The 15946-nt window shown below is 33.4% G+C and overlaps 1 protein-coding gene across 6 annotated transcripts in view; it reads left to right on the forward strand.

Moving 5' to 3' along the window:
- Positions 1–15946, forward strand: part of dok6 (docking protein 6) — a 173498-nt gene that overhangs the window by 107253 nt on the left and 50299 nt on the right. For all 6 annotated transcript variants that reach the window (XR_012399227.1, XM_073940572.1, XM_073940573.1 and 3 more), the window contains 1 exon segment: positions 10166–10285. Coding sequence is in view for 4 of the 6 variants with exons in the window: in XM_073940572.1 (XP_073796673.1) it covers positions 10166–10285 (120 nt within the window). In the remaining 2 variants the exon portion in view is untranslated.

The raw sequence follows: 15946 nt of genomic DNA on the forward strand, positions 1-15946 counted from the left end.
ATGCAGCAACATAAGTGTTTACACAATGTCTTTCCCTCTTAAAAATGACTAATTTATTAGGGAAAAACTTATTTTTAAACCTGTGTCATGTGGATTACTTTGAAGATGCCTGAATATGGATTTTGGACCATCACAACTAGACTGTTGATTCTCCTACAAAATCTGTTTGTTTTTCTACCCTAAGCAGAGTAATATAAGTCATATGTGTCTTGAATAGACCTTAACAGTAATACTCACATAATCTAAGTACAAAGATGCTCTGCTTTGCTAAATTAAAAGGGTTGCTTTGTAAGTATAAAGCAGTGAAATATAAATTTTATATATATATATATATATATATATATATATATATATATATATATATATATATATATATATATATATATATATATATATATATATATATATATATATATATATATATATAATTTGTTTTTTTTTCTTCCCACATCAGTAAATGCATTTTTCACTATAATATGAAGTGGCGTCACTGACATGGTCATCATCGATTATTTTTATCATTGATTTGTTCTTGCAGTCCTAATCTATTTCATCCATCCTGACCCATTTTCTCTCTCTGGACTCTTTATCATGTAGTTCTTCTCATTTCCTGCGCTGCGGTGAACCATTAACCATGTGAAGACGGTGTGCTGTGAAGTGCTGTGATTCCACCAGGCATCTTTGTGTTTGTGCACATGCTGCCTGAACACTTGAGAATTTGCCATGCTGATGAAGTATTTGTTTATCCAATTTTCCACTCAGTGGGCCCAAAAGTGTGTGTGAATTTAAACACACTTAAAGGTCACCGTCTCAGGAGAGAGGCCATGCAAAAAATGCAGCAAAAAAGGAGGAGGAAAAAAAAATGTGGAAAATGATCAGTTAGACAAGTTACAGATACATTTTAAAAAATGCTTGTTTCAACCTATTTTTAGGGTTAAATAAGGACAAACTGAATAAAAATATTACCCCAACATCTGGATTTGGACATACAGTATTTGATTAAAACAAGTTGAAGGCACAATTATTAACCCTCTCATGAAATTTTTGTAATTTTTTTAACATAAGGGCGATCGACTGTGATTCAAAGCCACACCTTCTGAAATCGCAAGCGCGAGCACCACGTCACAACAGCAGACAACCCACTAGTTCATGTCATTCGCCAGTTTGTTAGTGTTTGGCCGTCAGCGTGCAGGAATTACATGTATTACTAAGTCATACCTGCATGCTATTTCAGAGCGAATATTCAGTAAAGCATGGTAAACAGTATAGGAGGGCTGTCATTGTTTAAAAATTAACCAATGTGAAAGTAAAAGCAACTTTAGCTCAATAAAGCAGGTTTAGCACTATTTACTGGTGTTTTGTTGTTAAACTAAATAAAATCTACATTATGGATGCTGTCAAAGGACCTTGTGAAACTTAAAATAATCACATCAATCTTTCACCGGGAGATTTCAGCGGCTGAACAACACGTCTGTACATACAGTATAAGTCAATTATAACAAAACCCTAACATAAGCTTAACCTGACCAAGTTTTAAAAAAGAACATTACCTGTCTAATGTAATACTTCAGCCAAGGTGTCGTCCTTCCTCCAGTGTGCAGAAGTTACTCCAATATTTATTCAGGAATTTCAAAAGTTTCTGTCTGTGTCTTGTGGACATGCGGCACTTATGCAGGCAGGCACGCGTGAATAGCGGATATGCGTGAACAGATGCGCAGAAGTCTGAATCTACATTTCCTGACAGACAGTTTGAGCTGCTTATCGGAATTATGGGAGATGTCAGCCCAACAATATTTTATTGGATAAACATTTTTTAGTTTTATGTCTTATCCAGAATATAAAAATACATATACAAACATTTAGATCATTTAATTTAACCAGTACTATTGGACTGTGAAGAGACTTTCAACCTGCACAACAAAAAAGGTTTCTAAAGACATTCACCTACTGCACCTTTAAACTCGCGTTGCTAAAACATTTGCCGTCGGTACACAGATTGCTGATCTGCTCTTAATGCTGCAGGTGGGAGAGACTGCTGTGTGAGGACTGGGCCACCTGTGAGTGCTCTGAGGCGGGGGAGAGGCTGACTGAATCCCATGCGGTTCATTGAAAAGAGTAGAAATGTACAGTACGAACACATGAGCGTCTATGAAAAAATTTCCAGTTACACCGAAAAAAAGTCGCTAGATTTGTTGCTAGATTCTTTTTTAAAAAGATGTCACTCAGGACGGGTTAAAAAGTATCTGAATATAGCAGCAAAGTTGCTAAGTTTCTTCAGTTGCAACACTGAAGAAACGCACATTTTGAGGGGCCACATCTGTATACATTTCCCAAGTGAGGTTTAACAGAACAAAGACGTTTTTCATATATTTTCATATTATTTTTCTTTTTTCTTCTTTTGGAAAAATCATACTTTTTGTGTGGCTGGAATGAAAGTTTTTAATGTTTTTTTTATTTTATTTTTTTTTATAATTTTTTAAGTCATATTAGTAGACATTAAAAATGTATATGTGTTTTATCTGAATGGCTACAAAAATGGCAATTAGTAAAGGCAATTGGATGGATGTCAATTGGAATTGCAAATACAGTATGAATATACAGGTATATACAGTGTGTGTGTGTGTGTGTGTGTGTGTGTATTTGTATACATGTGTATAGACATGTATCCGGAGCACACACAGAAATGCCAATATTTTGAAATGTGTTGCAAATGTGATGTACATTTTTTTATATTCATTTATTCAATTTCCTTTGGCTTAGTCCCTTTATTCATCAGGGGTTGCCACAGTGGAATGAACCACCAACTTATCCAGCATAATCTATGCACCAGTACAGGGAAAAACCCATACACTCTTACATTTACACACATGCAGTACACTACAGCCAATTTAGTTTATTCGGTTCCCCTATGGCGCATGTCTTTGGACTGTGAGGGAGACCACAGCACCAGGAGGAAACCAGGCGATGGGGAGAACATACAAGCTCCACACAGAAATGGCCACCTGACCTAGCCAAGACTCGAACCAGTGAACTGCTTGCTGTGAGGAGACTAACCACTGAGTCACTATGTCACCCTCGTTTTTTTAACATGTGAAATCCAAATATGAAGTTGAATGTCACATATACATTTGATATGCGTCTGATTTCTTATTGTCTGATTAACTTGCCTAATTAACAGCATGTTTACCCTTTTAATTGCACTTTAAGCTGAATACTATTATCTTGCAAAGTAACTAGTAAAATATTATGTACTGTCAACAAAAAATAATGCATAAGAAATTAGTTATTAAAGCTATGTTTAAAATGTGTTGGGGGAAAAAAATCTCTCTGTTAAAGCGCACCTGATATAATAATATTTTTAAAAATAATAATTATTTGACAGGAGGGCTAATGATTTTGTCTTCAACCGTGTTTTATTATACTACCCACAATGCATTTTAGAATAAGTAAAATCACAATAAATCTTTTTTTCTGACTGACTATTTTGAATCGTGTCTGCTCACATTGTTCAAGCAGGCAAAATGAAAATGTGAAAAGATACCATGTTCATTTTAAGCTTCAATTGCTTCAGCTGAAATATACTTACAGAATCATCAAACTGACATCTATTGTTATTTTAAAAAGCTGCGCTGAAAGCAAGCTCGGCGAGGTCATGAATCTGCTAGAAAACTACTTGGCACATAATTAGACAAATGTAATCTCATAATGTTAAGCTTTCAAAGCCATGTCAGATGGAGAAACAGTGTGGACAAAGCTCATTTTGTGGTTGCCATATAGTCATAATTTGTGCTCGCACTGCTTTGTGTCATCGCACTAAAACTGCCGTAGGTGTTTGTGAGTGGATGTTCATTTGCGAGGGTAGCTCATTAGAATGAGGCTGTTGTCAATTAGCCAGAAGCTTTTGAAGAATTTTCTAAATTGACTGCCAGTAACAATAAAACAAAAACAGGAAGTCATATAAATACTTGCAAGTGGCTTACTCAACATGCTCCACTCCTACAGGGTGCTATTTGTGTTCTTCTTTTGTGTGCACTCTGGGGCGAAAATAGCTATTGTTACACCTGCTAATAATGCCCATGTTGAGAAAATATGCTGCCTTTAAATGTAGTTTAGTTTTTGTTTATTCTTTAAGGATGCTATAAATATGTCACTCTTACAAATTTGGAATAATTAAGACCCTCTTTCCAGGACTATTTTAATCCTAAAAGTCTGTAAATACAGTAAAATAGTGACACCTTAAAGAACTGTGAATGTTTTAAAATGTAAATTATTCTTGTGGTGGAATCAGTGGTATGATCTTTTAGAAATCTTTCCAATATGATGGTTTGATTCTTTTTCTTTATTCTTATGAATAAAAAAACTGACACTTTTTTACTGTTTCAACACTTTATTTAAGGTACAGTTCTCACATTAGTTCGATTTTTCGATAAACTCCTAATTTGATATTTAATACAGAGGTTTTCATTCACTAACAAGCATTTGTCCAACCAGTTAAAAATCGATACACAATTAGAACCTAAAATTTGTCGACGAACTTTAATGTTGCAGGAGAAACTCGTGTCTGCGCTAGGACTGGGAATGGCAGTTGGTAGGAAGCACAGAGGTTGCAAAGTGGTTGCTAGGCAATTGCTAAAATGTTTAAGGCATTGCTAGGTGGTTGCTGAGCTGTTACTAAATGGCAACGCTTGTGTACATGATTGATCAAATGCTAATAAATTGCAAGCATTTCTAGCAAATGTTATTGCTCTTAGATAGTCATTAATAGCATGCAGCTAATCATTATTAGCACTTAGCTTATCATTGTTACCATGCATATTATACAGGAAGTCCCATTTGCTAGCATGAGTCAAACGAGACAATCCCCAGGGGCCTCATGTATCAACGCTGGATAAGCACAAAAACTTTGCATACGCCAGATTTCACGCTCGCGTTGGATTTACTAACGATGAAATGAACATGAGAATATATATATATATACATATATATATATATATATATATATATATATATATATATATATATATACACAGTTGAAGTCAGAATTAATAGCCTGATTATTTGATTTTTTTTTTCTTTTTTTAAATAATTTCCAAATGATTTTTAACAGAGCAAGGACATTTTCACAGTATGTCTGATCTGATGTCTTTCGGCTAGAATAAAAGCAGTTTTTAATTAAAAAAAAAAAAAACATTTTAAAAAACACACTTTGTTTTAAATGACTTTTATTTATGACTTTTAACAGGCCCCTGGATTATATAGATTGACTACATGTACCTTGTGAAGTGAAAACAAGTGTTGTTATTCTTTGGCAGAGTCATTTCATTTTAAGTCAGATTTCCAGTGTACTGGTAAAGTTAGTGTGTGCAGACAAAGATATGTTCTGTTTTGTATAATGTGGAGTTAGTATACATTTAACAAAATGTATTTTTTTAAAAGAAAATGATCCATTTGACCAATTGTGTTTTGTAGGTGTGAGTCTGTGTTAAGAGTTTAGAAAAGTATCTCAAGCATGGGTAAGTGCTTGTTAGAAAAAAAAATGTGATCGATATTAAGGTTCTGTTATATTAGGGATGTAGATGCAGAAATGTAGTGCAGAATATGTAGTTCATAAGTACTGATAAGCAGTCTATCTTAATAGCAGCAGGTACTGTAATAAGCCACTATAGCTAATGGTAGGTTAAAGTGTGTACTTCTGTTTATCTATTGAAACTGATATGTTTGGGATAAGAAATACCATAAATAGATTTATTATAAATATACTGTAGATTTTATGAAAATCTGCTTAACATTTATATATTGAATATTACTAATATATTTAATACTTTCAAATGGAAAAGAGCTGTGTTAGATATTGTGTAAAGTTTGTATAGTTTTTGATCAAATAAACACTGGCTTGATTCAGCATGACTGACATCTTTCAAGAACACAATAAAATGAGTCAAAACATAAAAGCAAAACAGATTTTTTCCCCTTACACATTTTTCTTATGTACAGCCATAGACACAAACGCACACACATACATGTAGACATAAGAAAAATAATAGCACACTTTAACTTAACAGCCATCATTTGAACGTGGCTTTTGAGTTAATGGAACAAAAAAAAAATCGGCAAAACAATGGAACAGCAAAAATAAAGCCCTTTCCGTGCTCTGAATGACATCTAGACACATTATATTCTAAATTAATACTCTTCACTGCATGTTTTCTACATGTACAAAATTGCTTTTGAAAATTCCATTTGCTGCAAACACCAAAACTGAATGCTGATGCAAACCTCTATGATGTGCTTCCATCATTGTGTTTGCTAAAAATGGTCAGTAATTCTGTTTCCTTGCTTGACAGCCTGCTTTTACTCTCATTTGGCACTTGGCGAGTATTTTTAGACACTGTGTCCACACCTATGAACCTGACTGTCGATCTGCCTGTCTGTCTGTCACTTCTATGTGTCTGTCTGTCCATCACTGCACTCCTTTGTGTCTAGAAACCACCACAGCCTGCTTTAGTTTCATAGAAATCTCTAAACATCACTATTCATTCTTAGAAAGGCTGACTGGAACAAAAAATAACCTTTATCATCAGTCTAATCAGTTTGTTTTTGGTACTCTCAGAAATAAAGAAATGAAAGCTTTCACTGGGGCAGTTCCTTATTCTATTGTGTAGGTGCATTGCACATTTGGACATTTTAAATATGTGTATGACTTTTACTACCTATATGAAATATATATTTATACATTCATTCATTCAGATTGTAACTTTTCATGATGCGTTTGCTATTTATTTTTTTGGTCTGCATCCCTGTAATAGTGTGTCATGTTGCACTTATAAATTATGAAAAATTATTTTGTAATTGTTTATATTAATTTATAACATACATGTTTGGTTTTAGGTCACAGTCTGTGTACATTTCTGTATATGATATGCTCAGTAAAAAAGTCAAATAGAAATAAAATAAATTTCTGTAATCTAAATACAATACAAAATGAATTCAATAGCACAAATAATACTAAAATTAACAGTGCTTTTCAGGTTCTTCATGTACATAACATTAGTTTTTAGTTACATGCACTGAAAAATATAATGAAATAACACTGCATACTGTATAAAATCTTCACTGTATCCATTAAAAAGAGTTGTTCTATAATATAATAAGCTATAGGTATTCAGTCTAGAACAGAGTTATTTTTAGTGTCTTCAGTTGTTTGATTAGTTTTAAAAACAGACAGCAGGAATAAGATTCTTTTATGATGCAGCACAATGAGGAAGTTGCAGATAACACAATTTCCCAAATGTTTACATTTCTTATTTAAGAGAATTTCTTATTTCTTATTTTTTATTTCTTATTTGACTTAATTTATTACTCATTATTTATTTACATTGGGCTTACATCACTTTCATTTTCAGGTGAAAGCCTCTCCCTTGCCTTTCTTATCTCCTAATGTCACTAGTTAACACATTCAATGCAATTTTTCCAACACATTCCATAATTTCTAAAAAAAAATCAACCTCTACTAAATGGTCAGTATATGGTAAAAGTATATGTCGATATATGGTAAAATTACCAGAATTAATACAAATACTATAAAAATCAGAAAAATATGAAGTGTAAGACCAATAAATCATCTTTATGTTTTTTGATTTTCCATAAAATCTCTCATTTAACACGTTTTCTTATTTTTTAACAATTAACCCTAAATAAAGTGTAGCAGTGCAACAAGATTATGATTGTTTGACGTCTTTTAAAAACAGTCATTCTTCAAATGACTTTAACAGTCATTATTTAAAACAGCCAAAATATTTTTTATATAATTTTATAATTTACATACCATTTGGTAGACAGGAAGTTACAGGATTAAAGGAATGGGTAACATGCAAAATACATTCTTTTTTATATTAATGCAAAGCCAAAAAAATGCAATATCCATATGTATATTATTGTACCATGGTAGTATTGTGTCATTCCTAATATACAGTTAAAGTCAGAATTATTAGCCCCCCTGTTTATTTTTCCCTCATTTCTTTTTAACAGAGAGGAGAATTTTGCAACACATTTCTAAACATAGTAGTTTTAATAAATCATTTATTTTATCTTTGTCATGATGACAGTACAGAATATTTTACTAGATATTTTTCAAGACACTTCTAGTCAGCTTAAAGTGACATATACTGTAAAGGCTTAACTAGGTTAATTAGGTTACCTAGGCAAGTTAAGGTAATTGGGCAAGTTGGGCAACGATGATTTGTTCTGTAGACTATTGAAAACAAATAGCTTAAAGAGGCTAATAATTTTGACCTTAAAATGGTTTCTAAAAAAATAAAAAAAACGCTTTTATTCTAGCCGAAATAAAACAAATATGACTATACTCAGAAAAAAAATATAAACATCAGACGTATTGGGAAATCTTCTTGCTCTGTTAAAAAAATAATTTGGGAAATATTTAAACAAAAAAAAGTTCAAAGGGGGCTGAAAATTCTGGGCTCTATTTTGACGGTACATGCGCAAAACGCTTTTAGGGCGTGTCAGAACGCATTTTTGCTAATTTACGGACGGGAAAATCCACTTTGCGCCAAGGCGCATGGGCTAAAAGGGTTGAGTTTATTTTATTATTGAGTTATAGGTGTGTTTTGAGAATAAACCAATTAGAGTCTCATCTCCCATTCCCTTTAAGACCCAGCTGCGTCGCGCCAAGAGCGCATTCGCTATTTACAGGACGCAAAGTAAGTCTAAGTGGAAAAAATGAGCATTTCACAAGCAAACAGTTAACAGTTGACAGTTTTTTAACAGAAAACTGTTAAACAGAGCATCTACTGAGATAATGGATCACTTTCACTTTCGCTCTTGGACAGGGAAACCTTTACGCACAGACATCAATTAGCCTATAAATAATTAATTTTGTTTGTTAAGTGCAAATATTTGTTTCAAAACTATTTCTAAATTCAGTTCTAATTTCCAGCAAACGAATAAATGATCAATAATGACCAAGTGTGGTCAATATACTTTCCAAATACACCTGCTATGCCCCATATATTCTAAAACCTGACAGGTGAGCAAATCTAAGCTTGTTTTTAATAAAACAAATATAAATATGGATAAAATAAATAATACTCTTAATAATAATAACATTATACAAAAGCAAATTGTTATGAATGAAGACATAAAAGCAGAGATTTTTCATATTTATGTAGGCTAGAAAATAATGTGTTTTGTAATATTTTAATCCTTTATATATTGATATCCTATATCTAGTCTTATTATATTCTATATATATCCTTAATATTAAAATTTTTGTCATATGTAAAGATATTTGCCTATTGCTCTCTTGTGTGTATTAAGCAGTGCGTAAGCGAGGCGCAACTCTGCGCCGGAGTTTAGACCGGGTTAGTTTTGGTCTAATGAAAAATCTATTATAGTTTCTCAAAATAGCAACGCGCCAGCGGTCCCCCTCAGAACGCCTTCCTTTTTAGACCAGAACGCCTATGGGTGCACAAATGAGCACTAATGCATTTGCTATTTAAACAGCGTAGCGCAACGCCTCAAAACGACTCTTGCGCCAAGCTGAAACTACCAAAAGACTACTGCGCCACGCCTTGCGCCACACTGCGCCGGGTGTATGATAGGGCCCTCTGACTTTAACTGTATATACAATGTAGAGAGTGTAGGCAGAAAAGCTTTTGTCAGAAATAGGGCAACAGGATTGGAAAATTAAAAAAGGACCTCAAGCCAATTTTCTTTTTACCTGTCACAAACATACACAGCAAAGCTGTTCTGATATTTTTTAAAAATGACAAAAAGATTAAACCTGATAATTAGTAATAATACTAAAGCATAACAAGTGCTTTATACAATATTTATGTATTCATTAATTAGCAGGATGGTTATTTTTTCAAGTAACAATTTGAAAAATATCCCCAACTACATACATTTTTCCTAAATTTTTTGGAACTTTTTATACCTTGAGTGTTTTACCTAAATGTGATAACATGAACATTTTTGTGGAATATAAAACACCTTTTGGAAAGGTACTATCACAGTAACAGCTTTTGAGCCTTTATTTCAGACAATTTTTGGATTAGTGCTAAATCTCCAGATGTGTTTGTTTGTTTGTTTGTTTGTTCTCCTGTATGTTTGCATATGAACATGACGATGTGAATGTGTGTGTCCACAGAGCTGGAGGCTGAGGAGTGGTGGAAGTTATTGTGTTTGGAGTGTCTGGGCAGCAGACTTAATGACATCAGCCTGGGAGAACCGGACTTGTTAGCAGCAGGGGTGCAGAGGGAACAGAACGGTCAGTATCCAATTAGAGCCTGGCTTTTTGGGCGATTTTTCCTCTTGTGCTGCCTAAATGATTCTATTACAGGGACCAAATGTGTTTGTTAAACACAGTCCCTGCAGGTCTGTTCTCATGTTTATAAATGATCTGCTCGGGCCAAGGTTCTTTACTAAGCACTAATGGCCACTGCCGTGCATCAGAGCATCAGGCCATAATGAAGCTTGTCATAGAGATGGATGAGATTATGGCGCAGAAGAAAAAGCACGATGAATGTGCATGACACCTCAGCGAGAAAACGCTTAGGAGAATGAGCGAGAATCCTAAGCCAATACAATTCGTTTGCTTCTTAAATGAATGAGGCAGTGTTTGGCCAAATGGTTAAAGCAGTGGTTTCAGATCAGTTTTGCTGCTGAATGCAGATTTGAAAGTGAACTTTAAGTGGAAATTAAGTGGAGTTGGTTAATGTGCAAAAATTAATTACTGTACTTTAAGTGGTCGAAAACATTCAGTTGCTAGTATTTTTTATTCATAGATATACAATAATAAAGTCACTTTCAGGAACTAAAATAGTGTCAATTTATAAACACTTCATCATTCAGATTTTTTATCAAAATCATCATTAAAAAATTGAAGTATTTTTTATTGTGGCTGTACCATGCTAATACACTGCAGAAATGGGTTTCTTACTTTGAGTTTTTGTCTTTTTTCTAGTCTAAATATCTTAAAATTCTTAAATCAGGAAGCACTTTCTAGACAAGCAAAACATGTTGTCTTGTTTTAAAGAATAATATGTTAAAATTAAGTAAGTTATTCTTTAAAACAAGAAAAATTATCTGCCAAATGGGTAAGCTAAATAACTGTGTCAAAAGAAAAAAAAATATTTTGCTTGTCCCATTGGCATATTATTTAGCTTGTTTTAAAGGGCACCTATTTTACAAATATAAGATACAACTTTGGTGTCTCCAAAATGTTTCTGTAAAGTTTCAGCTCAAAATACTCATCAGGTTATTTATTATTATATTTATTGTACAATCTGCCTATTTTGTTGTCTGAAGGCTTTTCTAGCTGTTTTTGTAGGCTGCGGCTTTGAAACCAAATGAGCTGCTTCTCCCTGACTACTGCTCCAACATGCGTGTCTGCTTCTCATTCGTTACATCAGATAAACAGAAGTCAGTGATAAAGACAGACATGGATAAAGCTGAAACAAGGTCACTAGTCAAAAACACCAAGTACGTTTAATTGATGTATTTGTGGAGGAGTTTATTCAAACCTTTCTGAAATTGAGTCACACACACACACACACACACACACACACACACACACACACACACACACACACACACACACACACACACACACACACATATTTACTTAAACGTTTTAAACTTCTAAAATTAATTATTGAGGTGCAGGTGATCACAGAGAGTTGTGACATAAGTTTTTATCCCAGTTTCTTTGCAAAAAAAAAAATTCTGTTCTGTTATTATGGAGACATGGCAACCAATTTGGTGGGTGGGAAAACTGCACACCGACTTCACGTTGTGGTGAGCCTCAAAATGGGAGGGATTTGGATCCTGTTTTGTTGTCAGTAAACTTTAAAAAAGAGACTTATTGTGTTTATATCACTCCGATATGAAAGTGGACACACTATACCTACACACAGTTCTGTCCAAACAGTTGACAAAAGTAGATTTTCATCACAGGTGCTTCTTAAGGAAAAACTCACTTAATTTTGACATTATTTTTAAATGAAATATGTAAATTTTTTCATGTCTAGAAACCGCTTCTTGATTTAATGATATTTAGAAAATTTGTACCAGAAACAAGACAATAACATTTAAGTCAATTTTTTTTTTTTTTTTTTTTTTGCAGTGCAGAACAGTGTTTTACAAAACAACCAACTCACTTAAACAAAAGTCCCTTATTTTGTTTGTTATTTTGTAAAACCCTGTGATAGAAATTAATGAACAGCAATGACTGTAGCACAGAGAAAGACTTCTCTCTTGTCTCCCACAGAAATCAAATATACACACAGTTGTCAAATTCCCTATCGTGTGAAATATAAGGAATAAATCCAATTAGTAATGGGCAAGTCTAGAACAGAATTTTGACGCGAAGGCTTTTATGAAAGTGTACTGTTCTTTGCCTCTTTAGATAAGAACTGATCATCTGACTGCAAGTCCTAATGATGCTGGCCTGCTGCTATTGACTCCCAAAACCGAAATTATTGGAAATTTGATGCATTTTAAAGATATTTTTCACAGGGATATCTGCTTAAAGTTTCAAAGAAGATGGTAAAAGGAAGAACCTTCAAGTTTTATTGCAAAGAACTAATTTGAACTGTTTCAATAAGTTTTTAAAACTTGTTTAAAAAAATGTTTGCTGTTTTTGGTAACCTAATTAAATTCCATGCATTTGTTCGACTAAAGTTTCATTTTGTATGAACAAATGGTGGACAAATCTTGTTTTTATTAAAACAAATATAACAATGCATATAATAATAATATTATACAAATGCAAATTGTCATGAAAAAACTGAAAGAAAAAAAAAAACAAGGTGAAGAAAGCATGGAGGTAGTAGTGCATTTGGACCTGCATAGATGCATAACTAACATGCTCTGTGCTGGACTTTAGGGCAGCTTTTAGTTGGTCAACGGCACTGTCAATTTCAGTTCCTCAAAAAAGCAACAAGCCAACAATGCGCCTTAACACACTTTTTTTAGACACCCATAAGTCCACAAAGTGGCGCAAATGGATTTGCTATTTAAACAAAGTGGCACAAAACATTAAATTAAGGTTGCTCTGGTCTAAAAAGTAGCAACATTTTGCACCTTATTGCGCCAGGTGTATGATAGGGCCCTTAGTCTCCAAAATTACTTAAACCTCGAAACATTGTGTGCTGAGATGAATATCTTTACCCTGGTGAGCAATTTCATTTAGATTCTCTGTGTTATCATGTTCTTTCATGCATGACCAACCTTTTGGTGAACATGAATGAGTGACATTTATAAAAATGGCACTAAATAAATATTCTTATTGTATTTTATTATTTTTTGGTCACTTTTTAAATTAAAATTCACACTATTACCAAACTAAGTCTTTTAGCTCAATGAACTACTCATTAACTGCTTATTAATAGTTGTTAGGTTGGGTTTGGGTATTCTCCTTATTCTTCGCTGATGAGCGGGTGCAGCCATTTGAATCTTTTTGGCTCGAGACTTCCGGTCCCATTCACTTATTCATTTTTAGACGTAAAAAACTGCTCGTTATGCTGCTTGATGTTGCAAACTGATATGTTCTTATTATATTTTTTGCCGTTTATTATTCCTAGTAATTTTTTTCTCTTGATTTTTATTTTATTTTTTTTCCTATTTTTAAATTTGTAATTAATATTTTTCTATAACATAAATATGGGTGTACTAGTTTTTGGACTGTTATCATAAGTTATTATGTTAAATAAGCTCCAGATATGGCTTCAGTACTGTCTAATCTAATGTATATGCACACACACACACACGCATATATATATATATATATATATATATATATATATATATATATATATATATATATATATATATATATATATATATATATAAATGGACAATTCCATGCAAATGTCAACCTTGCCAAGTACGGTAATTACCAAATCACGGTAACTGTTTCTGGGTTCTTTAGAAATGCTCAAAATGTCTCTGTCAGTGTTTTCAACCTGTTCTATTTGAAGTCACACAAGTGACATTTTTTCATCTGTCACATCCATAATGACACTTTTTCCTCATAAATGTGAAAATATAAATAAAAAAAATAAAACCATTCAAGTTTGTTTTCTAGTGAGCAACTTTTTTCTGGTCCCTTAAATCTGTGCTCAGTAGTTCTGTTAAATATAACCAAAAGTTTTAATATAATGTTAACATATACTTTCTATGTGAATTTATGTTTTGAGTTTTACTGCAAATATCCATAACGCTGTAATTGCTATATAAATGAATTTAAAAGATAGATTTGTGAAGGGTGTAATTATATATGCTGAGCACTTTCTAGTTGTGCTTAGCATTTAAGTACAGAGTCTTTACATGGTCATAATACAACAAGCATTTAGTTTGGGCTGGTTTTTGCAGCTGGACATTGCTTTACAATGCTCAAGTCAGTGGAGGAGTGTCTTTTGTCTCTCCAGGTGTGAATTATTCATGACCATTGTCCCTCCCATGCAACAGCTGAGATAACCCAAAATAGACTTTACAAAATGTAAATCATTGTAATGTTTTCTTTGAATGAGAGAACAGAATAGTTTTTACACAATTGTAAAGTAAATAGTCTACAAGACTAGTTACGCAAAAGTCTTGTTCAGGCCCAGTCAGTCTGTAGCTTACTTTTTTTTCCTTTTTTTTTTTTTTTTTTACCTCATTTCAGCCACATTTTTTGTCCACTAACCACACATTATATATATATATATATATATATATATATATATATATATATATATATATATATATATATATATATATATATATATATATATATATTTTTTTTTTTTTTTTTTTTCTAAAAAACGCAAGCATGTACATCAAAATTTCTCACATATTATTGTAGCACAGTTTGTGCTGAATACAAAAAAATACATGTTGGCCAGTGCTATGTAACAAGCAGCTGAAATAAGCACAAATGTCAGGGTATGTCAAAACATCTTAGGAGCCCCATAATCACCTCAGACCCTGGAGGGTTAAGCTAAGTTACTTTTTATTTTTTGAAATCACAACGAAGAACAAGAACAGTCCATTCTGAAACCGCAGCGGTTGTGGACCATTGCTTTAGGGATCCTCATCTCTTATCCAAGATCAGATTGTTTCAGTCTGACGATTGTCTGTGTTTATACGAGAGTTGTTTTTAAACATAATTTAGAAAATCAATAGCGGTTCATCTCCAAGTGTGGCTGGAGCATTCAAGCATTAAGCTGCTCGCAGATGCCATACAGAGTGATCATCACATTTTTTTTCAATCAAATGACAGGCAAATATTGATTTGTTTTCATAACGAGAGCTGGATGGGTATATGATTATATCAGCTGGAGGTCAGCGAAATGATCATTTCTCCGCTGTTCGACAGCTGAGGAATAACGAGCAGAGAGTTTGCCATTTGCGCTTCAATTAGACCCCTCCAACGGCAGTCCGCGATAATTAAATCAGAGTTAATTTTCACAATCCCTAAAATAGCCCCCCACATTACATTTGCCTCTTCCTCTCCAGAGACACATAGCTTATTTTGAAGCATTAGGTATAATTAGGCGCTATTAATTTGGATTATGAAGTGCACCCTTGTCTTTTGGAGTTAATTGAGATGGTGTGGTTACTTCAGCCGTGGTTTGGATCAACTGCAGCTCTATGGCAACAATCTATTGACCTTTGCGCTGCAGGAGCCGAATCTGCGAGACAGGAGAATAGTCAGTAGGGGAAATAATAATCATGTAAGATGGCTCTGTTGAATTCTTCTCAAGATCTGCTTTAATTCTGTCATCTTCAGGCTGAGCAAATCTTTCAGCTGCCCAAATAAAAGCTGCATTTTTACTCCAGATGTCTGTAGATTTGACAGCTGAATGGACCGTATCGCAACATTTTTAAGCAAATTGACTTTTTATTTAAAGAAACGTCAATCAAAGTGCAGTCGGGAACCTTTTCA

Source organism: Danio rerio, chromosome 24, assembly GCF_049306965.1.
Source record: "Danio rerio strain Tuebingen ecotype United States chromosome 24, GRCz12tu, whole genome shotgun sequence".
Lineage (NCBI taxonomy): Eukaryota > Metazoa > Chordata > Actinopteri > Cypriniformes > Danionidae > Danio > Danio rerio.